The sequence below is a fragment of the Populus nigra genome, chromosome 13 (assembly GCF_951802175.1).
Source record: "Populus nigra chromosome 13, ddPopNigr1.1, whole genome shotgun sequence".
Taxonomy (NCBI): Eukaryota; Viridiplantae; Streptophyta; class Magnoliopsida; order Malpighiales; family Salicaceae; genus Populus; species Populus nigra.
The window spans coordinates 10295887-10322017 of record NC_084864.1 but is presented as its reverse complement, the minus strand read 5'-3'; the positions used below and the strand labels follow the sequence as shown (position 1 = coordinate 10322017).

The following is a 26131-nucleotide window of genomic DNA, read 5'->3' as shown; positions in this document are numbered from 1 at the left end:
GCACAGTGCACGTTCTGCAGGCAAGAAGATGAATTAGGACCGGCGGCTAGGGGGGAAAGGGAATTTACCTGAGGCGCTGATCTCGGATGGCTGAGCTGACGGTGGTGCTGGCGACTATTCTCGGTGGCGCTGCGGTGGCGGCTACTGAGAAGAGCGGTGGCAGCTGCTGGAATTCTTGGTTTGAAGGTGGCGGTGGTCTCTTTTTTTCTGTTTTCGTTTCGATTCCTCCTTTGTTGTTGCTCCGGTCCACTCTCTCCCTTTTTTTTTCTTCCTTCTTCCTCCTATGTTCTCCCTTGTTTTTTTTTTCTGCTGCCTTTGATTCCTTTTCTCTTCACTCTTCTTTTCTCTCAAAAATAACCTGCGGTTTCCTTCCTTTCGTCCTCCCCTTTCTCTCTCAAAAAAACAAATGTCTCTCTCTCGGTCTCTGTCTTTCTCCCCACTCTCTCACTGTCTTTTTTTTTTCTTTGGCCCTCCTCCCCTGTTTTCTGCCGTTTTCTCCCCCCCTCTTCTTCCTTTCGGGTCACTATTTATAGGGGCAGGGGGAGCGGGGTCGACCCTGCCCCTTCCCATCGCTGCCCGTGCATGGGGCGCACGTCTCCTGCACTGCTGTGGCGCCGGCCGAGGTGGCCAATGGAGGCGTCGCTTGCGGGGCATGGCTTCTCTGTCTGCTCATCATGAGGAGGTGCGGGTGGCGTCCGGTTTTGGTTTTAACAGGGCACGTGGGGAGCGAGAGAGAGGAAGAAACAAATGGAAAAGAACAAAAACTTCTCTTCCCCTGTTGCGTGTCCAGGGGAAGAAGAAGGAGGAACAGTGCCGTCTAAAACGGCACTGTTTCGTTTTTCCTTTTTTTTTTTTTGAAAATGCATGAAACAGCGTCGTTTTTCCCAAAACGCGTCGTTTCATTTAAATGAAAACTGGCGCCAAAGTGCCAGACTACAAGTCAATCCTTCAATTTACGCGCGGTTTGCATTTTGGTCCTTGGTCTCATATTTCTTCAATTAAGTCTCTAATTGGCCATCAAACTTCAATATTTATGCAATTAAGCCCCTGATTTGACCAAATTAACTCTCAAAAATTATAATTTGACCCTATAACTTTAATTTCTTCCAATTAAAGCCCAAATTAACTCCAAAATCAATTTTTCTTACAATCAAACCCTCCATAAATTCAATTAAACCTTCAATATAATTTAATTGAGTCCACCAACATCTAATTTTGGACTTTTCTTCCTCAAATTGAATTTTCTTTGTCAACAGGGCTATCATCAGTCAATAAAATACTGCCAAACTTTAATTTTTGTATTTTTAAACCTCCTCAACCAAATTTTGACTATTTTCTGAGCGTTTTGGCATTCTCTTTTATCTGTTTTTTTTTTTTGTATTTTTATTTTATTTTATTTTATTTTTAAGAGAGAGGAAAAAATGTGAATTTGGGAATAACCCAAAAATGGGTTATGACAATTATAATTAAAATTAAATAATTTATTATATTGATTTATTTATATTTAAAGATTCAATTTAGCATTTAACAACATGTTATGATCTTCCAAATATTAAAAAATCATATATGGTTTGAATTAGTCTTTCAATGACAAGTTCTTATTGTACCTATTATTCCTTCATATTTGTTTTGTCAAATTATATTTGTTACAACATAGTTATTGACTCTTTAAATAAGATTTAAAATTCTTTTCGAATATCATTTCATTTGCACAAGGATTTCATAATCCATATTATAACATATTGAACATTTTCCCTTACTCATCCAGGATAATGATTCATCTCTTGATCATTTAAATATTTTTATATAGTTTATATTATACTTAATATTTATCTATTTGCAGGCTTTGATTAAGGCAACATTTAGTCAGGATCAAAATTTCTATATAAAATAACTTAATGATCTCAAGTCTAAGGTTACTTACATAATTAGTATGCAAGTCTTTCCATAAAGACAAGTAATATCTCAATATGAAATCATCATACATATATGTTCAATGTAATTATCATTTAACAAACAATATTTATATATCAATTTAAATTATCCTTAATACCTTAACCCATGACAACAACTTATAGCACCCCATGTCACGATGAGCCGTTTTCTTTCCTCAAAATCCAAAGGAAATGAGTCTTTTTAATATTTTTGTGAGGGGGGGAGGTCTTATTTTTTAAAGGAGTTAACACCTAGTACTAGGAACCCTAACTAGTCAGCAAAAATATATGGTAAGAGACTAGTTATATTAGAGGGAAGGTACCATCACCCTAACTCGTTCTATCTAATATAAGTTGCATTGCTAATTTATCTTAAATTAATTACTAATTGTTTATTGTGCATAATCTACCAGTGATTTATTTATGAGGTGATAATGGTTTTACTAAGATGAGTTAAACCCCTATAAGTGGTTCAAACAAGCATTTTAAAGTCTAGTCCATGAAAGGAGCCTCGATTAGGTTCACTTGTCATTTGGTACCTTAATAGACCTGACTCTAATTTTAGTAAATATTAGACTAAAAATAACATCTTCAATTTGACATTGGTAAATATTATCCTAAAAAAAGGTTAATATCCCTAACTTGGCATCAATAAATATTAGATTGAAAATAATATTTTTTATTTTAGCAATGATGAGTATTACATAGAGAAGTTTTAACACTCTTGATTCTGATATCATTGAATATTAAATTAAATATTTTATTTTTGAGAAAAGTAAAAAAATTATGAGAAAGTATTGTTACTTTTAACATATGAGGCACTAACTCGTTATTAATCAATTCATCTTAAATATTAAAAGTAAATAACTAAATATTTTTTATTGATTAGGTTTTGGAAAACCGAGGTTTGTTTTTCTTTTTCTTTTCTTTGAAATTTAGATAAATCTATTAATTTGCCTTTTAATTTTGATCAAATTTTAATAGGCGCGTAACATGCATGCAAAATATTTTTTTATTTTTTATTTTTTATTGTAATGCCAAAACAAATATATAAAAAAAAAGATAAAATATGCTAAGATATTTTTTGGATTTTTGTTGTGAACGTTTATTTTTTTACAATACTAAGATATGCAGCCATGACTTTTTTATTAAAAAATAATATATAAAAAAAAGACTTGGCCATGCATGATTTTAAAAGATAACCTCAACGAAACCATGACCGCTCACCTTCTCCGACAAACCATGACTCCTCACCTTCTCCCATAATCCAAATCATCCCAAAACCCTAAACACCACCTTAACCTCAACCCCCATGCTCACTACCTGCAAGCACCTCGTTTGCCAACCCCTTTTCTAAACAAAAAAGAATCAATTCAAGAACAAAGCCAGCCAAAAAGAATCAATTCAAGAACAAAGCCAGCCCACCACCAATCCAACAATGTATAACCACCATCAAAACCTAACCCAGCCTACCATGCCGCCGCCAACTATAGCCTTAAAACCTGTGATTCACCTATATTTTGAGCGATTTCCATCTTGGTTGGATCGTCAGACTTTGAGAAAAACATTTATTAAGTATGGAGAGGTGACTAACCAGTTTATAGCCCATATAAATAATTGAAGAAACTGGAGATTTGGTTTTGTTTCTATGAAATCAAATTCTATGAACATGGATCGTCTTCAACAAATCAACGGTATTTGGTTTGGAACATATAAGCTGCATGCCATCTGACGCGCTATCAGGCAGTATCTGGAGGTCAAAAACCAAGGGTCAGAACAACAAACCACCAGTCCACCATATTCCTGTACCTGTTAAACAACAGGGTTTAAGAAGTTATGCCATGGTGGTATGACCGGGCAATCAAAATAATTTGTCTACTGTAATTCAGGAGAAGCAAAGCAAAGATGCTAGTACGTGGTAGTCCAACTGTGCCTTTGCATTTCATTATCCATGATCCTGTTGGGGAGGAGATTGTGAGGATGAGGAATAGCTTAGTGGAAGTGATAAGCGAAGGAGTCAATTATCAAGAGATAAAGCATGCTTTGATTGATAATGGAGTGCAATTCACTGGTTTCGGTTTATGGGTGCAACACAAGTTCTCGTCTTATTTGATTCTTGTGATGTTATGATATAATACCATGAAGTATATACTTTGATGGATTAAGACCTAGCATTGAGACAGATGGTCCTATCGATCGGTCTGCTTGGCTTGAAGTCACTGACCTACCAATTATTTATTAGAATGTAACTAGCATCAACAAGAATCTGTTAACATATGGCAGAGTTATTGACAAAATCAGTTTTCAATACAGCATTCTTGGTCATATTAACATTTGGAACAAGACAAAGCCAATTCATTAAGGAGTCAGAAATCGTAAGCTGAGAGGAACTGATTATCATGTTACTATACAAGAGCTTGATCCTCTGCATTTTCCAGTCTTTGAAGCTAATGAGTACAACTTGAAGGCCTTTAACCTCATGCTGGAGGAAGAAGATGATGAAACACAGTCCAGTAGTGATGGTCCTCAAAAGGCTGTCAGTGTGGCAAGAGGAGAAGCTGATAAAACAAAGTTGAGTAGTGATGGAACTCCAAATTAAGGTTGTCAGTGTGAAAAGAGATGAAACTAGAATGTGTAACAAAAACGCTGTGAATTAGGAACTGATTGAACTCAAACAATCAATTCAGCTTCCATCCTATGGTTATTAAATGAAGGAAACACAAGGTGAAGCTCTTCTTTTCCAATGGCAGTGTTCAGCAGGTGGGGGATGAACGTGAGGTGGAATCACCAGATTCATTAGACTTTGAAATCAGACAAGCGAATCTTCGTTACATTCAAAATTATAGTTCTGCTGTAACTGCAGAATATATTAATGAAGATGAAGTGTAGGGGATGTTCAATGCGAGGCATGCTTTGGGTTTTGGGAATCTGAAGGACTTGACAGTTTTGGCAGCAGACATTAGAAGACAGGTGGGTAGGGAGATTGCAGATTAGAATGTAGCTCAAGAGGTCAATATGCTGCGATAGATTTGCATGAACCTATAGCTCACTGGTTTATGGTAGATTCAGTAAATAATGCGGGAGGGATTTTGGTAAAGTGGGATGAAAGTAAACTTAAGGTTCAGTTAATTAAATATAGTGGGCAATGGACAACACTACTTGGAATGCACATTCAGAAGAGTTTTAATTGTGCACTTATAGGAGTTTATGCGGGCAGTCTGGTCAATGAAATGGGAGAAACTTCTTATTTTACAAGCTGATTTTGGGACCCCATTTTTTTTTTATTAATGAGGATTTTAATGAAACGTTGCATCGTCAAGAAAGAAACAGTAGGTATTTGAATGAAATTGGCTATAAGGATTTCAGGAGATCCATTTTGCTTGTAATCTATATTGGAGTACCCCCTAAATGGCCATCAATATACAAGATTTCATGGTAAATTGATGAGACATATTGATAGAGCCTTGGCAACACGAGGCTGTCATTTGAAGTTTTCAGGACCGCTTTTCACGGGTATCCAAGAGGGCTGTCTGATCGTTGTCAAATGGTCCTAGGGATGCAGTGTCAAAACTAGGGCTGGAAACCATTCTGATTTATAAATTGTTGGATTTCTCAACCCGTGTTTATGAAAAAGACTTCAGGCTTCTTGGTAGGAGTGTTGCTTCAAGTACACTGGCAGGTTTAGTCTGGTTCGTAAGCTTGCATATCTGGCTATAAAATCCAGAATGTGGAATAGCAGAGACTTCAGTAATCAGGATACGAAGTTGATACAGATACAGTGTAATATTTAGAGAACGGAAAAGGAAAGAGAAGATAGATAACTAACACAAGATGAGATTACTAAACTATAAAAACTTAACTCACAGCAATGGGAAGTCAGTAAATGCATCGAAGCAATTTGGAGGCAAAAGTTAAGACAGAACTAGTGCAAGCTAGGGGATATATAAAAATACCAAATTCTTCTACTTGGCAGTAAATATTAGAAAGATCAGAAAAATAATTACACGAATCGACCATAATAACATGACACAAACTTCTCCAAAAGGCATTAAAGAGGCAACAGTTTCATACTTTTCAAGTCTATTTACAGAAGACGTTACTGAAAAGGCTAGAATGGGGTCAGATGGTTTCAGTAGACTTTCTCCCACGCAAGTTAAACAACTAGAACAAGATACAACAATGGTAGAGGTCAGGCAAACGATGTGGATGGATCGAAGGCTCCAAGGCCAGATGACTTCGCTTTTGCTTTTATAATAAAGCCTGGTATTTAATGGGAATGATATCTTAATTTGACATGGTGTTTGAGTTTTTCAGACTTGGGAAATAACCAAGAGGAATTAACATTTCTTATGGCCTTAGTCCCAAAATCTAAGCAACTAACAAAATTTCATGAGTAACTTTTATTGCATGGATTGTACAAAATTATTGGTAAACTACTCTCTACCTATTGAAAGTAACTTTTACATCCTACCGGAGGCAGGTGCCAGCCGCCCGCCCCCCCCCCCCCCCCCCCCCCCCCCCCCCCCCCAAATAAAGTGGTCCACAGTGTTATGAAAAGTAGACAACATGAATTTATAATAAAAATGGATTTCTATAAGGTTTTTTACTTTGTTATGTAGGAGTATTTAGGAGTAATGTGATAAATGAGCCTCGGCAGAAAGTGAATCTCCCTAATACATGAATGCTTAGCGAGGATTGCTTCAAGGCGATCCTCTCTCACCATTTTTGCTTGATATAGTTGTGGAAAGTTCTTCAGTTCTGTTTAAGAGAACATCAGCTTCAAGACTTGTAGAAATATAATTGACAAAATAGAATTTCCATGTGCATTCTCATTCACATCACTACTATGAAATGATTGGCACAACCAAGGGTTGAAATATTCATATGGCTGTTTCTCCAAGAACTTTTTTACCATAACAAAATTTAATGACTTTGAGCCAAACAATTTGTCCTTTCTACGATGAAAAAACTAAGCATGTTAATCACCTTTTTCTACATTGCTTTGAATCCTGGAAGATTTAGCAATGTTTTTTGTTGTATTATCTGGTGTAAGCCAAAAACCATAAATTAAGTAGTTTTGTAGCGGAGCATAATGGTTAAAGGGAAGTTCTAGCAAAGAGCATTTACAATGCTATTATATATGAAATTTTACGAGGAAATGTTTGGGAGTGTAGTTGTGGTTATTTTTCAAAGTGTTTTTCGTATTAAAATACATAATATATTAAAATGATATTTTTTTATTTTAAAAAAATTATTTTTTAGATCACCGCATCAAAACGATCCAAAACATATCAAAAAAATTAATTTTTAATAAAAAAAAATGAAATTCTTAGAATGCAAGAAACAAGTTGCTTTTTTAGAATAAGATGTAAGGTTAAAATGTAATGTTTTAGTTCATCCTTCATCGTCTAGTTCTTTGGCATAGGTTTTATGGTTTTTTGGAATGGTCTAATAGGTGATTAATTAGGTATGAGTGTTTGTTATATAGGTTTTAGTTGGTTGTTATTTTTTCACAAACTTCCATTTATAGAGTTTTGTTCATCTTTCTTCCTCTGCTTTTAACAACTAATTGTATATCATAATCTTAATGGTATTCTAGTTTAATCAATAAAATTCTTGATTATTATCAAAATAAAACCTTAATTTTTGGTGTTTTTAAAATCAATTGGAAATTGAAAAAACTGCAAGTACAAACATAAGCCTTGGAGCACACAAGAACTCCTTTGCACAAAACATTATTCAGATCAAACCCACTCATAAGGTTAGAAGTAAATGCAATCGTGCTACTATGTAAAAAAGATGTTCTTGACACTCGGGAAAATAACTTGCAAGAAAATGCAAATTTAAAGGGTGATTGGTAGTGTGGTAGCGGTTGCTTTTCAAATAATTTTTTGTGCCGAAATGCATGTCAATGATGTTTTTTTATTTTTAAAAAATTATTTTTAACATCAGCACATCAAAACGATCCAAAACGTACAAACCATATTAAATTTTAGCAAAAAAAATTAATTTTTTTAGGAACGCGGTTTGCACCTCGTTCCCAACAAAATTAAAATCTTCTACCACAACCAGACCATAAGAAAACCTGTATAATTTTTATAATATCATAGACATGTGACCCATCCTCGGCTTCCAATCACAAACAGACATTTCAGTATTTAGGCGTTTGAACTTGTGACAATCATGACGATTTAAAGTGTTTTTTACTTAGAAATACATTAAAATAATTTTTTAAAAATTTTTAAAAATTATTTTTAATATTAACACAATAAAACCATCTAAAATTCATTTTAAATAAAATAAAATAAAATTTTAAAAAACACAATTTACATCTTGTTTTCAAATACACCCTAATGCTATATATAAAAGAACAAACATCGTGATGAAAACAGCAGAACATACAAAATATGTCCTAGCCATGCTATTTCACACTTGGCACTCAAAACAGCAATCTTTGTCCCCTCTGCTTTTGATGCATCACCAAACATCTTCCTAAATTAAATGAAAAAGGTCACATGATTGTAAACAAAGCCACGCAACAATATAGGTCATGGCACACAGTTAACCAAAAAGAAGAAAAGAACACACTCCGATGAGTTATCACGTGAGGTTTTTTTTTTTTTTTTGGAAGGCAACACGTTTTCATCTCCTTTAAAAGACAACAATCTGCAACTTTTCTATTTTGATCTTTTTCATATATTCACAACTTAGAAAAGTCATGTTCTTGTACCTAACGCATAGCCTAAACTACAACCACGCATTCAATGGAAGAAAACATGAGAAAGCTAAAGGATTAGGTTGAAAAACCTGACCTGGGACTGCTACACTCCTAGCTAGCTACTGCTTAGTGGAAGATTGTTTTTCTAAGAACAAACTTTTATGGTTGTCATTGGGAGGTTTTGGTGAGAGAACGGTTTGGGTTTGTGTTGGGTTGCTGTTTGTGGGCTGAATGATTCAGGTTCTTTGGTCATGTGAAAGCGAGAGGAGGCTGGTCGTTTTTTTTATATATATATAAAAAACTGTTACTGGAGAGAGGAAGACCTGACAGCAATGGATGTGGCTGCTGGGAAGAGAGGCTGTCGGTCGATGCTTTGCTGTGAGGAGAGGTTGGTAGTAGAAGCTTTAAGGTGGTTTTTTTGTGCACTGGATGTCGACTTGTGGTTGTTGATGTTAATGGCTACTAGTGGAGGACGACACTGGTGGTGGCTGCTAAGAAAAAAATAATTTTGGTTGGTTGCCGACAGTGCGAGGAGGACAGTTGCTATAAAAAAATAAGGGAGATGGATTGGTCGTTTTGGGTTTTGATTTTCTCTCTGTATATCCATATGTATATGTGAAGTACTTTTTTATATACTAGAATTTGTATTTGTAATATAAAAGTCTTAAAGTATAGAGAATTCAAAGTCCTTGCAAAAAACAAATTTATCTCTTTTTTTTTTAATTTAAAATCAAAATTTGTTTTTATAGTTTGTTTCAACTGAATATTAGAAAAAAAACATATATTATAATATCTAATTTCCACAAATTGATAAATTATCACATTTAATCACAATCAATACATGATATTTTAATGGCTCATTCAAACCCCCTTTTAAAATCTAAATTAAAAGCAAATAAAATTAAATTTTGGTTATGATAGCTTCTTTATAAATAGGGTGAAATTTTGATTAGAATAGCTTTTTACAACACCTACAATATAAAGTCTTATAAAATAAAACTTTATATAGTAAACTTATAAAGAATAAATGATTTTTTTAAAATGCTTTTAAAAAACATCCAAGTTGATCGGTAACTCCATTAAGAAATTTTAAATTTACCAAATTAGAAGGTGGTTAACTTATTATCTAATTGCCTATCTATTTAACAATTTTCAAAGATTTAACCTATCTACTTTGTGAAAAATTCAAAGATTTTTCAAATGATCTTATTCTCTAGATTACCAACTTGCTTGACAATTTTCAAATGTTTGTCGAAATGGTTTCAATCTCCAGGTTACTTACTTGTTTTGTGAAATGATCTTATTCTCTAGATGATCTACTTGCTTGACAATTTTCAAATGTTTGTGAAAATGATCTCATTGTCCAGGTTACTTACTTGTTTTGTGTCTTATTTTTCAAGTGACCTACATACCTTGTGAAAAGCTCAAAGATTCTTCAAAATAATCTCATTCTTTAGGTGATCTACCTGCTTGTGAAAAAATCAAAGATTTTTTAAAATAATTTTATTCTTTAGGTGACCTACTTGTTTTGTGATAAATTTAAAGGTTTTTCAACATAAAAGGTTTTCGAAATGAAAGTTATTGTAAGAGTTATGAAATTCGATTCTTTAGAAAGAGGTGGTCTACAACCTGATTCTTGATTTTGAGGTATCCATGCTTTTGAAGCTAGACCTTTTTTATGCCACACTGAATTGGCAAAATCCTTTTTAGATCCTTAATGTCTTGAATTCAATAGAGCCATATGGACTCCACTAGGTATTTTTCCTATGAAAAGGTTTACAAAAACATTGTATAATTATTTACGGTTAAATGACATGCATGCATCTTTACCTAACTTGAAATATATGCCCCTCCTTATTTGTTAACTCTTTCACTTAATTAATAAGGGTTGCTATGTTATGTGAGTACACTTGACCACTTGACTTTTAAATCACTCGAGTTAACATATACAAGTCCTTTTTTCAGAGTGTTTGTAATCTTTACCTAACCTTTTATGGCTCTCTTGGCTCGCTGTGACCCAATTATCTATTAGAAATTTCCTATCTTACTTGATCAAGAGGGTCATTTATTATAGATAAATAGCCTGAATAGTATAGATGGATGTATCAATCTGAGAGGTTAAGGATTACATATTATAAGTAATTGTTCATTGTCATTTTGTAAACATTTAGTTATTCATTTTTAATTACTTGTATGCAAATACCTACTCATCCTTAAAAAAATATTAAAAATAAAGCGCATGTTAACATTTTGATATATAATGTTTATATTGTTGAAAAAATTTTAATATTTACCTCATATTATTTTGAGTCTCACTTGAAAACAAGAATCATCCACGTTCTAAGATATGATGGTAGTGGTGCACTACCTTCAAGTGAGAATTTGTCAATATTTTTTCATCTTCGGTGACCGTTATCAAAGAATAAAATGAGGAGAAGATATTTAACAAACATTAAACTTAAACAAACACATAATTATATGTTATTAAACTATGATGAATTAAGACCTTTTGTTCGATAAGTCAATTTTATAATTATATAGTTTTAAACCATTTTTGTTTATATTCTCATATAGACTCCATTCATTAAATTTATTATAAGTAACATTATCAATTATTGTTATCCCAAAATCCAAAAGCTATAGAAAATTAAATTTTTAAATTACAAGATGAACAATTTACAACATGATTTAAAACACATGTAAGTATTTAATAATTCATAACTCCTAAGAATACATTTACTTATGGTTTTTTTAGGACCGTTAATGATTGTTAATTAACTTTAACCAAGTTTTCAACATGCAAGGCAATGTTAGTAGATTGAAACTCCTATCTTTGAGTCATGAAAAAAAGGTCCAATGTTACTATGGGTTTTTTTCATCAATGAATATGTCTTTCTTACTGAAAAGTATGGTGAGGGTAGAAAGACATAATAGTGGGGTTCGTGTAATGGGTTCAACTTTCAATGAGTTTAAGTTGATTATTATGACAAATTACTAGAGGTCATTGACTTGAGATATTATAGTGAGTAAGATACATTGGTTTTACTCAAATGCTATTTGTATAATACTAATAGAGAAATTATAATAGATTCTTACCATGGTATGGTCAAAATAAATAAAGGAGGTAGACTTCGTAACATCAACGATTATATTAATTGTAATTAGGTAAGTATAAATCAATTAACAAATCTTATATTTTAAATTATTTATACTAGGCTACGTGACTTATAGTGTAATGCCCACAAATATACAAAAGACAAAGCCAACTTTGATGATGTCGTGGTATGGAAAAAGTATAGACCAAGTCACGTCATAGAGGATAATTAGGTGAAATTTCAAGAATTTGTAGCATCATAAGACTTTAAAAGGTGCTCATGATCTAAGTCGCAGAACCAAAACAAATAAATACATTGTTCGATGAGCAAGCATACTAGTGGATTGCTTCCATTTTTCAACCAAACAAAGCTCATGGTAATTGTTTTTTTTTTTAAATCATTAGTTTTTAATTTACTATTTATTTGTTAGACTTTCTTAGAACTTATTTATTTTACAAGAAAAATAGCTTGGGTGCAAGCCTACTCTAATGAATTTATAAGAGGAAACTAATATAAGAAAGGGAGATAGAGGGAAGGGTGAAGAAGTTTGTAAACAACAAAATAGGAGTGTTTGTTATAAGTTCTTTTTTAATTATTGTAATTTTTTTAATTCTTCTAATTATAATTGACTTGTTTTTTTAAAAAAAACATATAATGCCACAATAGTTGAAAAACTTGAAGAAAACATTTCCACTCATCCTCTTTACGATTCTAAGTTGTGGTTAGAGGCTGAAGCAACTAATGGACCCAATAAGAATCAGGTTTATGGGATGTCCAGAATCAAAATCAAAAGAATCTTAGTTTTGGCTACGGTGGAACTTCTAGAAGGAAAACATCTTCCATATGCATTGCTATATACAAAACAAGGCATGTAGTTTGTTTATAGATCATAAAAGTTATGCTGATGTAGCTAATACTACTCTTTGTTAGTAAAATAAACTTGAGTACTATTAAGCGTAATAGCTAATTCTATCCATATTGTTAGCTGAATTTGGTTCCTAAATACACATGCTTTTGGCGAAGAGGTCATTGGTCTTGAATTTCTTCAATATGACCTTTAATTAACCCCTCAAACTTTTATTTTCTTGCAATTTCGCTCCTGACTTCATCCGATTAAGTTTGAAAAAATTAAATTTGATCCTTCAAAATTTCAATCTTCTAAATTAAGCCTGAATTAAGCTTTCAAATTTAATTTTTTACTAATTAAGTTCTTAATAAAATTTATTTGACCTATTGAAAACCTCAAAACTTAATTGTAGCTCCAAATGCCTAGAAAACTCTCCCGATTATTGTTGTTTATTATCAAAACATCCATTATGATCTTGATCCATAATTGTGTTAGGATTTAATTTTTAAAGAGCCAACAATAATCAAAACAGCATTTCAAAGGACTCCTCGTGTGAACACAAGAGTCATTCAAAAACCTTCTAATTTACCTGTCATACCTTATAATATTAGACAATAAACCTATATTGTGTACTTATTGATGCTCAAATGGCAATAATGTTTACCCTAATGTCAGTTGTCACAACTATCAAAACCACTACTACAACAAATTTTAAATCAAGATGACGATGGTCTTGTATAATATATGAATTAATACATGTGTAAATATCAGTCAATTTTGAGATTTCAAACGAACTTGAATTTTATGGTATCCTTATATAAATGAGCATTAACACATTGTAATTGTATATAAGTTGTGGTTGAACATTAAACTTGGTGTTCTAATCAATATACAATGTGTCCTTGTTTAACTACATTAATTAAATCATACTTTATATTAAAAATTTATTTAACCACCAACTCAACACTTATACCTAAATTTCTATAATTAATATTCCAATCATCATACTATTTTATCAACTCTACTATCATCCTCAAATTTTCCATAGTCAATCATTGTCAATCCTGTAGAACTCGTAATGTTTAACTGTTGCTTAAAAAAAGATTGAATCAGAAGCATCCTAATATGGAATACCTTAAGCAAATTATCTTGCCTTTTATGTTTTTTTATGTGAGCTCTTTATCTTTTCTATCTTTTCAATTCCTCCATCAATTTTTTTTTATGTGAACTCTATCTTTTCAATTCTTAGAGTTTGATTCAATGCACAATTTTGTTTTAATAACAAGAACTTTTTTTATGTGTACCAAGATATTTCTTTCAATTTTCAAAACAACTTTGACATATTAGTTGGATTTTCATTCATAGTAAGAATTCATATAATTTAATATTGGAGAGTACTTGGAGTTACAATAAAAAAAAAATAGCAGCATTGCATTTTCTCCTATTGCTTTTCTTTTTTTGTTCTTTTAATTTATATTTTCTAATAATATTATAGTGACAAAAGGAGGAAACTAGGTTTGGATTATGTGATACACATGGTGTCACAACATAATTATAGTATATACTAGACATATTGTTCATGCATTATCGCGAACTGAATAATTGTTTTAATGTAAAAAAAGTTATAGGTTAAAAAAAATTCAAGTCTCATGTTATTGGTTAAATTAACAATTTAAATATTTCTAAAAAAAATAATAAATAAACTAACAAAAATATAACTACATCCGAGCCTATTTAGATTATCATACACTTAATACTAACCTAACTGAAGCAAAACCAGAAAAAAAAAGTCAAACTTCAAAAAAGAAACATCAGCATAAAATAAAGGGCGAACCAAGCGAACCTCCTGAACCTAGTTTAATCTAAAAAAACTTGCAACTTGTTAAATCATAGATCCAAGTTCAATCGAGAAGTTTAAATATCATCCAATTTAATTTTGAATGATGAAAATGTTGAAAAAACTATTAATAAAAAAATTTGCAAAAAAAAAGAAGCAAAAAAAAAAAGAATGAGGCTAAAACCTAACCAGAGAAAACCTAATGAGGATGAAATGTAAAAAAAATATTTCAAACAAAAAAATTACAATTAAAAGAATTAGGACCAAACTTGAAAGATTAAAAAATCATAGGGGTAAAATTGAAAATCATTTATAATATGATAGATTATTTATAGAACAAAAAAATGATAGGGGTAAAATAAAAAAAATATTGAGGGCTAACCCATTAGAATTAAATAAAAAAATAACAAAACAAAAGTTAAAAAAATTAAAAAAATAAGACAACATCAATTTAGAAAAAGAGAAAAAAAAACAAGGCAAATCTTTTAAACCTTGTCTCATCTTTAAAAGCCACATCTTATGAAATGTTTTACCCAGATTCAATCAAAAAGTATAATTCTCAACCAATTTAATTTTGAATGATAAGATTAGTAGAAAAGTATTAATAAAAAAACCTATAGAAGTAACAAAAATAATGAGAATAAAATTAGATAGAAAAAAATCAAAATCAAATAAATATCAATTGAAAAAATAAGGATTAAATTTTAAAGAATAAAAAAATCATAGGTGGTGAAATTGAAAATATCGGTAAAAACCAAGCAAATCTGAACATACATCTTAAACATGATCAAATCTTAAAAAGCTCATAACTTATAAATTCTCAGATTTGGGTGTCATCAAAAAGTTTATTATAAGCCAATTTTAAAATATAAATTTAAACAAATTGTCAAAGTAAAAAAATAACAATAAAAGCCTCGAGCGAAACAACCAACTCGAGTTAACAAATCAAACACATGACCTAAGATATAAAATTAGGATGACAATAAAAATAGGAAAGCAAAAACAATATAAAAAATTGCTTTAAAAAAAACAAAAGTCAACCCAGGCTAATCCTTTAGATCTATTACCTGAGTCATGAGACTGAGATGATCCCAGTAAAGGCAAAACCTTAAAAAAAAAATATGATTCTTAATCAAACAAACATTGAGAGATTAAATTGAAAAGCAAAATCAATAAAAAAGCAACAAAAAATTAGCAATTAAAAAAATTAGGATTAAATTTAATATAAAAATTAAATGAAATTAAATATTTTGAAAAAAAAATCAAATGAAATTAATTGTTTAGGGATGGAATTGTAAAAAAAAATCCATTAAAAATAATTAAGAAATAGCAATTAAAAGAATTAAAACTAGATTTGATATAAAATTAAATGAAAATAAATGCATAGAGGTGGAATTAGAAAAAAAAAAATCAATCAAGAAAACAATTCAAAATTAAAAAATAGAAATTAAAAAAATAAGGATTAAATTTGAAAACAAATTAAAAAAATCAAATGATCAAATATGAAATCAAAAATAAAAATTCAATTATAAAATAAAATAACTGTAAAATAAGAAAAGAGAGACTGCATCAAAAAAAAAAATTATAGGACTGGTATGAATTTTTATATGGCCAACAATAATCTGAGAAAGAAAGAAAAAGAAAAGAAAGAAAAAGAAAAGGAAAACAATTTTAGTGTCAAAATCAACCGTATATATTGTCAAAATATGGTAGAGTAGCTGACGCGTGCAAGATATATGTTAGCAGTATTTTTTTATGCAAAACCCAAAAATACCTACAATATTAACAAAAATACAACCAAACCCATTCATTTTTCTACGATGAAAGAAAACTTTGATTCTCTTGAAGCAGAATGCGAGCCAAAAGATTAGTTTTTATCAAAAGGAAAATAAATTTATATCATTGAAATGCTTTATACTGAAAGTTGATTTAAAAAAAAGACAGAAAAGAACTAGGAACAAAGGAATTAAACAAATTAAAAAAAAAAAAAAAAGACAGCATTCATTTTCAATTATTCCTGTAAATGGAGTTGAAAATGCATTGTCCGTACATGTACGTAAATAAAAAAAAAATCATTTTGTGTTGCTTTCTTCTTTTTGTTTGTTGAGCAAGAAGGGTAATATCTTGTTTTTCATTTTTTGTAGAGTACAATATTTTTTTCACACCTACTCGAAACAGTAGGAAGCATAACATCAATTTAATGAACTTGGATAAATACTTCTCCAAAGGACAATTGTTTCCAGCTTCCCAACCGCTAAGGACGCCTGCAAGCAAACTGCGATAGTATACAGTCTTGCTGCTATATGGTAAGTATGGCTTGACTACTTGATACTTGTGTACCCATGAGATAATCAAGAACTTGTAACAGTTCATGAGGTCTGTAATTACTTGGACTGCACCAGTGATTCTAGCTGATCTTGTTCTTCAATCAACGTATAACATATATTTTGAAGTGGAGTTACAGTTGATAGACCTGCACATAAAAATACACCAACTTGAAGCACCTTGAAGGATGACATGCTGAATGGCTTCATCTGCGAAGTTTGCAAAGAGAGAAGTAAAAAAGAAAATGACATCAACTTGAAAGAAAAAAACAGTGTGCTGTGTGCAGGTGTGTTTGTCTGTGCAGTTGAGCGGGTGTGTGTGTATTGGAAGAAAAAAATATTAGATATAATAATATAAAATGATTTCTATAGATTAATTATTATTTTAACATTCCTTGTCAGAGCCGAAAGCCAAAATCCATTCATTAAACAACCATGCATTCACCCCACCAGTATCTAGTATACGTAGTCTTGCGTTATCATCATAAAGATCTGGCACGAGAAAAGGAGGGAGTTGAGTAGCCAGAGATGACTTGCCGATTGACTACTGATCATAGGAGGTGGAACATCACCATTCAATGATGTGTGTGTCTGTGTGCAGACATATAAAACATAAATGTGCTGAGATTTATAGCAATTAACTGGCTATATATATATATATATATATATATATATATATATATATAGCCAAACCTAGGATGAAAAATACCATAGATATAGCTATTGATCATAGCTTATACCGGCAAGTCATCCTTGGCTGCACCACATAAACCCCATTCCCTCATGCAAGACCTAGGATGAAAAGTACCATAACAAATGACATAAAAAGGCCCTCCAAGAAATAATCATTTCCAAGAGCGAAGCGAAGGAGCACCAGACAAAAAGAAAGGGGAAAAGAAATCAGCCCCAATGAAATTTAGCCTCACGATGCCCTAAACTAAACGACACAAGGATGTGTAGGAATTTTCCCAAAGAAGAAAGACAATAATTCCTTTCAAGAAAATATGTAAGAGAACTCTCTCTTTTAATTTCGACAAAAACAATGTGGAAACAGGTAGAGAGGAAGGGGTAGATTGGAGTAAGGCTCTCTTGGCAGAGCATGGACGAATAGGGTTTGAAGCAATAGACAGAAGCACCCATGAGGTCGTTTATAAAGACAAGTGTCCGTGATCTGTAGTATTAATGATGTTATCTTTTGTACAGAGAGGACATCTCTAGAACTGTTCAAATATATGTCCTTCGTCTAGAAGAGTAACAGGAAAAGTTGAGTGACCGTCCATAAGGAGGGTTCATGAGGATTGATGTGACCGTCCATTGGCGCTAAAACCAAGAGAGATTAAGCCTATACGATCTATCCCCATCACGTGAACTCAGAGCAGCAGCAACCCTTTTAATTATTTGCACACCATTTTGACGGAGTCATGGAGCCTGTCCACTGGATGCAGTACACTTGCCTGGAGTTAGGTGGGCAAATTTACTATAATGGGGCTACACAAAAACAACTGTGAGAATTTCAACAAGTTGGCCTGTTTGACGCAATTGTATAACAGAGCAATTTGTTATTATTGTTCTCTCTCGTTGTCTGGTTGGCTATAACCAGGAAACAAAGGTGATTGGAATCTTGAGTGGAAAATGAGAGACAAATGCCTCAGGAAAGTGTCTGCAAGTCATAGTCCAATCAAGACATTCGAGAGTTGAAATTCGCAGGAGAGATTTCCTTTGTTATACAATGTTTCTCTTTGGGGAAAAGGAGGTACGCAGCCTCCGGCCATTATCAGTTGGACTTGCCCGACGTAGATAAAACCAGACAACTACGATGGCAACACTCCTTTCCACGATATTCACTGATTCAATCGAGCATTTTGGTGATTCTCTCGGTGAATATCTTCATTTTCTCAAGATGATGGAAAGCTCTTCTCATCTCTCTAAAGTTCTAAACCTTGACCAGCGACCTCATTGAATAGAGCCTCTGGGTGGTCGGTATCACTTCTACCTCTCCATGACAAGAAAACCACACTGCTCATTTGTTGACCCAGAAAAACAAATTTCTAGCCAAGGGGTTTGATGCCCAACACGACAAGAGGATGTGATTGAAGCACTTTATTAGAGTTTATTGTTTTTAATTTCGTTGCAAATAAATTATCTAATTCTTGTTTCCATGTGCCTGAATACACAAACATACAAATACAAACATATAAAGCTCGCTCAAAAAAATTAACTGGATACGCTTGATTTCCACAGTTAAAGTGCTGGCATCTGTGATTAGCCAGGTCAACTGATGAAATGTTAATGCCTGACAGAACCTGCCACAATTTTTTTGTAAAACAAAAACCAATCAGGGCCATTATCTCTGTGCAACAATCTATATAGCACACAGCATTTCATATGAAAATAACCTACCACTTGAAGCCCTGAGTTCAACATTTTCCAACAATCCAGGAAAGCCTCCGATGGTGTCTGAGCTATAAAAATCCATCAAAAGTGATTCGTAACATACCTTTTGAGTTCTATTGCACAACAATTTCCTTCTGCCTTAATTCTCCGTGAGCATTTTTTTTACATTTATAATATTTTTTGTTATTTTTTTTTACATGCATGAGTTAAAGAGACTGAAATATAGCAGTTGGGAACTCATCTTGAGAATACAAGCAACAGTGAATTACTGGTTATATTTCAAGCAAGACTACCTCCAAACTTACCCGGACAGGACAAGACAGCACAGCAGAGTCCGTGATACGAGCCTTCAAGAAATTCTCATCTTTAGTTCTGCCTTCATTCACAAAACTCATCACTATAAACAAAATTAAGTTCTGAGCTACAAAATACAAATCAACCCAATAAAAACTGCCAGATACAGCAATTTGGTTGTACAATCAAGGCAAGGGCACATTTGAACATCCAAGCACATAATAAGGGCACAGATTAGTTAAAAAATTACAAAGGGCATACTAGAATGCAACTATATATGTTTCTTCAATGCACGGCTCATAACTCCAAGCTCCAATGCAATTTCAATAAATTTCTTGGTATATAATGCATGCTTTAAAGAAATGTTGCTTATGGCTTCAATCAGGTCTATCACATTTTAAACAAATGTATTTTTGTAAAAGTTGTGTAGAAGTTCTTGAATATAGAATTCATCCATACAGAAAGACATCCCAGCTAAGAATTATAGCATGACACATCTTAATTGCCTATGAGGATTCAAGAGGCCAGGGTGAATCGAGCAATTCAGTTAGCATTAGAATACTCAAACACTGCAGAGCAACTAAACAATTTCCAATAATCAAACCCAGCATAAATTCAAAAATCAAACTCGATTGGTGTACCAGAGAATTGCAGGAAATAAAACCCAAGTTATTCTTAATACAAGTGCTATAGGATGCAAGAAATACAACCACCAAAGGATGGAAGAAACACTGTCTCCATAATTAAAAGACAAGTTCCACTAACAAGAAAAACAATAAAGGCGTGCCACTAAAGAGGTTCTTAGAGCTCGGTAATTTATTATCAGGGACATGACAAGTGTTTAGTCAATATCAAGATCTCCAAATGTATTTGGTTCTTCTAGGTGAGATCATCAAGGTGGGCCAAGTGTATGTCAAATCCCCGTACACCTGGTCTTCCAGTTTAGGCAGTAGGCTTCATCAAAAGAGGCAGTAGGCTGGCTTCAGGCTTCATAGATCTCAGCTGTTTTGATGGGAAAGGAGAGGAAGCAAAGGTAAATAAGTGCATCAGAATCCTATGCAGAGGGAGATTGGATAGGTTATGATATGAAACTGCTGCAAGCTACAATGTGATTGGCCTTATCTGTGGAAATTTCCACTCATCTGTATAGACAGAATATACAATGTAAAACCAGTCTACCTGCAGTAGCCATCATCAAATTCTAGTAATAGCTTTTGCGTCGAGAAACAGGGGCCTGGCCAGATAACCTGATAATTGATGATGTTGCTAGTTAGGATTTCTACAACACGATTACCCAAAGGATGTGTGAACATAACTTACACAATAAAACTCCTAGAAAAAGCAGCATATAAGCAAAACACAGATAAACTGAAGTGAAAATGACATTTCAACTGAACATGTGGCATCTAATTACAAGGAAGGTTACAGGTCCACACAGGTTAAGAATTTAATCTTTAAAACTCTAGCACTGCGTCCAGAACAGACACCAATTACATGAATAAATATTTAAACAGGTTTCAAACAATGGCACATGACAAAATATTTCTTACCCAGAAGTACCAGTGCGTCCTGAAGAATAACTTCCATAGGCTCCATATGGACCTCCACTAGCATTAATCTACAAAAGACATGGATAAACACTATTCAAGTCAAGCAATAACTTGCAAAATGAGTGGGTATGAACAAGAAGTATTGGCAAATTTTACAGCTTACTCATTTTACATGTCAAATAGCATTATAGCACATGTTCAAAATATGGAAAAAGGCTAAGAGCAGGAAACAAAGGAAACCACTCCCTCAATATGCAGCAAGTCTAAAACAATATGTATGTGTAATATTATCACATCTACAAATCAATACCTGTGAGCTACCATAGCTACCATAACCGTCACCAGAAGCATAATCACTTGAGCTATAGCCACCAGCATAAGAACTCCCACGTCCATGTCTTTTACCATCTCTACTGTCATAATTTAGACCCTCCGAACCTTCAGCTGAGACAGGAAGGTATGGTAAAACTGGTAGAATAGCAGACATTGCACCTTCCCTGTCAAAAACATTAGCTCTTAACCGTCGACTTATTTGTATGAGAGCATCCTTGGCAACATCCAGGTCTCCAGCAATCTTGTGGTCAAAAGTAAGAGGACCCGTCTCAATATTACATTAACTCAAGGAACATAAGCCACAGGCCCAGAAAGATGATACAAAAACAATTTCAATTCAATAACCATTAGAGATATTTCTTTACCTGCACCATCTCATCATCATCAGATGCAACTTTGGGAAGATTTTCCTTTCTAGGTATTCGAATAATAGCTTTGGTAAGTTTCCTCATCTCATCTATAATAACTCCTCCTTTACCCAGAAGGCAACCAATACGAGAGGAGGGCACAAGTAGACGGGTAGTAAAAGAGATAAGACCTGAATCTCTTTCCATTTTCTCACTACATCTAGGTTGCAAACGTACGGCTGCTTCTATTGTTGGAGAATAGTGATCATAGATCTGGTATAGAACAATTAGAAATCCATCATAAACAATGTCAAAGGAACTCAACAGAGACCCAAAAGAGGGATTTCAAAGAATATACAAGTATTATACCTCCTTCGCTGAAATAGTTATCAAGCAATCATCTCCTTCAGCAACTGAACTATCAACTTTGATTGTTGCTCCAGACTCCTGTCTGATCTGGTTGATGATGGTACCACCTTTCCCAATTACAGCACCAATGTTGGCAGTTGGACATACCACACGAAGTGAAAATTCTTTCGAAGCAAGTTCATCTCTTGGAGCTGAATATAATGATCGAGACCAGTCTCCAGTATCACCTTTGAAACCACCATAAGGACCCATGAGAGGAGCAATTCCAACAATTGGGGCAGCTGCAGATGGACCTACCAGGGAACCAACAGAAGAGTACACATTTGGAACAGCAGAAACAAGCAAGTGCTGAGACCGTGATGGATTATCGTGAAGGCGAGATGCTATTTGATATAAAGCCTTTTTGAGAACTGCAGCTTCACCAGAAATCTGGCCACCAATAACAACAATTATATGAGAAAAGGAAAGGAAAAATTACAGGCCTCATTCATTGTACAAAGCTTGAGTCTATACTCTCAAATCCAATGAATGCCTACTTGACGATGATGAAAGGGATCCAAACACATTGCTGAGCAAGTATCAAATCCCCAAACATCATTAACTAGTCCAAGGAAGAAGACCCTTCCCAAAATGGAAGTTTAATTCACGGCAAGCAAGAAAAGGAACCCAGATGACATACCAGATAAGAGCATGACTTGTCACAATCATAAAAGCAAGATTTATTTTGGTCCAATAGCTGTAATTGTCTATAACCTGTCCCCTTAAACAAGTTCCAGAACTAAGAAAAAAATGAAGCGGAAATTTTTTTTGAAAAAGGAACAAAGACATTGTACCATGTGAAACTGCTAATGGAAACAGGGGCAGGCAAAAAAAAAAATAGGAATACCTGTACAAGCTCATCTGAGCTTAACGCACAAGGAGGTAAATGCTCATCCTTGAGAATGCGGATCACTGCACCAGTCTCACTGCGTATGTTCTGAACTATCTGCCCACCTTTCCCAATAATACATCCTATCTGATCAGATGGTACAAGAAGCTTTGCGGTGACTTGTGGACTTCCTTCAGAGTCATCTTCAACTTGCAAATCTTCTGCAATAACCTTATCATGCACCCTGAACAGAGCATCCTGTGCAGGAGAAATGTAATTACCACTGTCTTCATATTCATTAGTCTCATCACTCGGGCTATAGATGGTAACAACACGTTCTTCACAGCCCGGCACTGTTTCACCAACCCTAATCTTTGACTTAGTGTCAATCCTTAATTGCTTAATAATCTCCCCTCCCCTTCCTATTATGCTCCCAATCTTCCTAGCCGGACACAAATACCGATACACAGTATCTTGCGAATCAATAACAAAACGTTCTCTATCATCACCGGAATTTCTCCTCTTATTTCCACCAATATCATAATCTGACTGCGAATGAGCCCGCTTCCCGTAACTATTCCTCTGCCCCGCCATTACAATCAACAGAGACTACTTTCTACAACAACCCCATCAAAATTACACAATATAATCAAAATTCTAAAAACAAAAAACTTCGATCCATAATATTTTGAACTTCATAAATAACTAAGAAAACCAACATCCACTAAAAGAAATTATGAATTCTTTTCAAGAAAAAGATAATAACTTTTGATCAAATAAGCAATGGTTAGTCAAATAAGCCCTAGATCTGGCCAAATCAAAAAAGTAAAAACCCTAATTAGCAAACAAAATTACGCAATCAGGGCAAGATCGTAAAGATTCGGATTGGATTATTACCTAGAAAGTGAATGATGTAGAGCGAGGAATGTTAAATCAGAGTGACTTTTTTAGCAGATTCCGTCCTCTCTGTCTCTGTATGTTGTATCTTTTTTTATATATATCTATATATTCCGATTTCTAGGGTTTTGACCGCGCCTTTGCCATTTTATTTATTTCGCGCTGAAAAACAATTTATTATTTGGACCGGATTTTAATGATTTTAAAATCATCCTAATTTTTGCACGTCTCCCCGAATCCACTTACCTGATTAAAATTTAATTTAATTTTTTCATAAAATAATTCAGAATATCATTTTATTTTTCCAAATTCTGAAATAATTTTATTTTAAATTAACTTTATTAAAATATAAATAAATCGGTTTAATACCCAGTTATATTTAATAACTTTCCTAATTAGTTACAGGACATTTTTTTAGCCGCGTGAATTACGCTTCCAATACCATCAATACAATTGTTGCGGAGTTAAATTTTAATTGGTTAACTATAAAAGCATCCTTCACTTATAAGATCACTCTCAATGTTGCCCTTCCTAAATTATTTTTATTAATTTCGTCCTTTACTTTGTTATCTGATTATTCCAATCCTACCCATCCGTTAAAAATGTGTTCAAAAAGAATAATGATAACGATTTTCGTTAAATGTCTCGGTGGCGCGTACAAATATATTCAAACTAATTAAAATTGAAATAAAAATATTAATAAGATACAAAATATAAAGTTTACACGAAAGAAATAATAACTTGCAACGGGTAATTGCTTGTCCAACCACTAATTTTTTTTTTTAGTTTAATATGAATGTCCGAATCAATTTGCATATATCTTAACTAATTTTTATTATAATATTATATTACTCGAAAAAAATAGCTTCCCTTTCCCCACTTCCTAATAAACTTCATAACAACAACCACTTCAATCACATATTTTCATTCATCCTCGATCACACTTTATTATTATTATTATAACTAATATTTAACTCCTATTTAAATTCACGAGTATTTATTAAACTTCAATTGATATGATATTTTAAACCAAGGTATAATAGTATATTAAAAGATTATTTGCAAAATTTTAGCCCAATTTAATAGTCTAATTAAAAGTAATGTGTGATAGCGTAAAACTGGTTAGTAGGTGATTTTTAAGTTAAAATCCAAATTTTCTTATTCAATCCTCCCTTAAATCATATCAATTATTTCACAAAATCCTTGAGACTATTTTATCATTCCAAAATATATTTATTTTGTTTTTTATTATTTATTTTATTTATAGACTTATTACTGTTTCACAGTAATGTTACCAGATTGTTTTTTTAATTCTTTTATCCATAGAAACCCATTACCAGGTGTGCAAATGTTATGAATTTTAATATAAAATTTATATCCCTCATTTTAACTTTAACAATACATTCAAATTTATTTATAGAGATCATCATCTACATACATGTCACATTTATTATTATTTCTATCATTTATTAATTTTGCTTCATCCCGAGTTTCCATTACTCGTCGAGGTCTCATTACCTTTAGTCTTATATTTATACAAGGGTTTACATTAAGTCTAATACATGCAAATGTATGTTGACCGATTTATGCCATAGATATATAAACATGTTTAATCATTGATAACCATATTAGATATGGTCATGTGTATTTAATGAAAGTATAAATTATTTGAAAGGTTCAAATAATTCAAAACTGAAGTTGAAAAGTAAACTAGAAAGAGTATTAATATACTTTGATCGGATCGAGGTGATGAATAATTTAACAAGGACTTTCAAGATTATCTAAAATAGAATGAGATTCTCTTGTAATGTACACCTCTTGTAACACCATAATATAATGGAGTTTCCAAAAGGAGAAATTGCACCCTTGAATATGGTACGGTCTATAATGAGTTATACAGGCCTTTCATCTTTTTTATAGGGCTATATGACTCGATCAAAAGATTGATGTCTTATCTCAAGTGCAAGAGCATCGAAGTAATAAATAACCCAGCAAGACCATGGTTGAACCACAAGGAGGTGAATTATATAAATTACATATAATATATATTTAATAAAACAAAGAGTTTATGAGAATTTTATGGGATATTAATGTAAGGATTAAATAAGGATAAAACAATTGTCAAGGTTAGAGGATCCACTAATTGTATTTCAAATAAGTATAGTATAAACTCTTTTTATTACTCAACTGGAAACCACACATAAAGAAGATTCCGATTGGATTATAAATTGTTAATATGATTACATTAGTTATCTTATTCGAATAATGCTAATACTTGTAAATGTTGTCAGGTATTCATGATGTTAATTTATGTTAACAACAAA

At 32.8% G+C, this 26131-nt stretch overlaps 1 protein-coding gene and 1 long non-coding RNA gene across 13 annotated transcripts; both read right to left on the bottom strand.

Annotated features, from left to right (window-relative positions):
- Positions 1-4184: 4184 nt before the first annotated feature.
- LOC133671180 (uncharacterized) lies at positions 4185-9198 on the bottom strand. Its single transcript, XR_009834220.1, has 2 exons — positions 8747-9198; positions 4185-5645 (listed from the first exon to the last, which is right to left on the bottom strand). It is a non-coding gene; the product is annotated as an uncharacterized LOC133671180 (long non-coding RNA).
- A 7217-nt stretch (positions 9199-16415) lies between these two features.
- LOC133670679 (RNA-binding KH domain-containing protein RCF3) lies at positions 16416-23964 on the bottom strand. 12 transcript variants are annotated; one of them, XM_062091248.1, is made up of 9 exons: positions 23808-23964; positions 22929-23526; positions 22043-22471; positions 21692-21946; positions 21304-21567; positions 20994-21061; positions 19455-19521; positions 19156-19212; positions 16416-19058 (listed from the first exon to the last, which is right to left on the bottom strand). In XM_062091248.1, the coding sequence occupies exons 2-9, from the start codon at positions 23502-23504 to the stop codon at positions 18804-18806; spliced, it is 1971 nt and encodes a 656-aa protein (XP_061947232.1). In that variant the 5' UTR covers positions 23505-23526; positions 23808-23964; the 3' UTR covers positions 16416-18803. The 12 variants fall into 12 exon arrangements, 3 of the variants coding, with proteins under 3 accessions (XP_061947232.1, XP_061947233.1, XP_061947234.1); XM_062091249.1 differs by having other exon boundaries at positions 18843-19058; positions 19156-19217; XR_009834118.1 differs by adding an exon at positions 20623-20690 and having other exon boundaries at positions 18895-19058; positions 19156-19525.
- Between the last annotated feature and the right edge of the window lie 2167 nt (positions 23965-26131).

Bases quoted from the DNA above. Each gene is read 5' to 3' on its own strand.
- LOC133670679 (XM_062091248.1), bottom strand. From the start codon at position 23,504: ATGGCGGGGCAGAGGAATAGTTACGGGAAGCGGGCTCATTCGCAGTCA. The intron at 19,522-20,993 runs GTAAGAAATATT...GAATGAAGGCAG, and splicing joins GGACGCACTGGTACTTCTGG to AACTAAAGATGAGAATTTCT. The intron at 19,213-19,454 runs GTAAGTTTGGAG...TTTATAGCTCAG, and splicing joins TGCTGTCTTGTCCTGTCCGG to ACACCATCGGAGGCTTTCCT.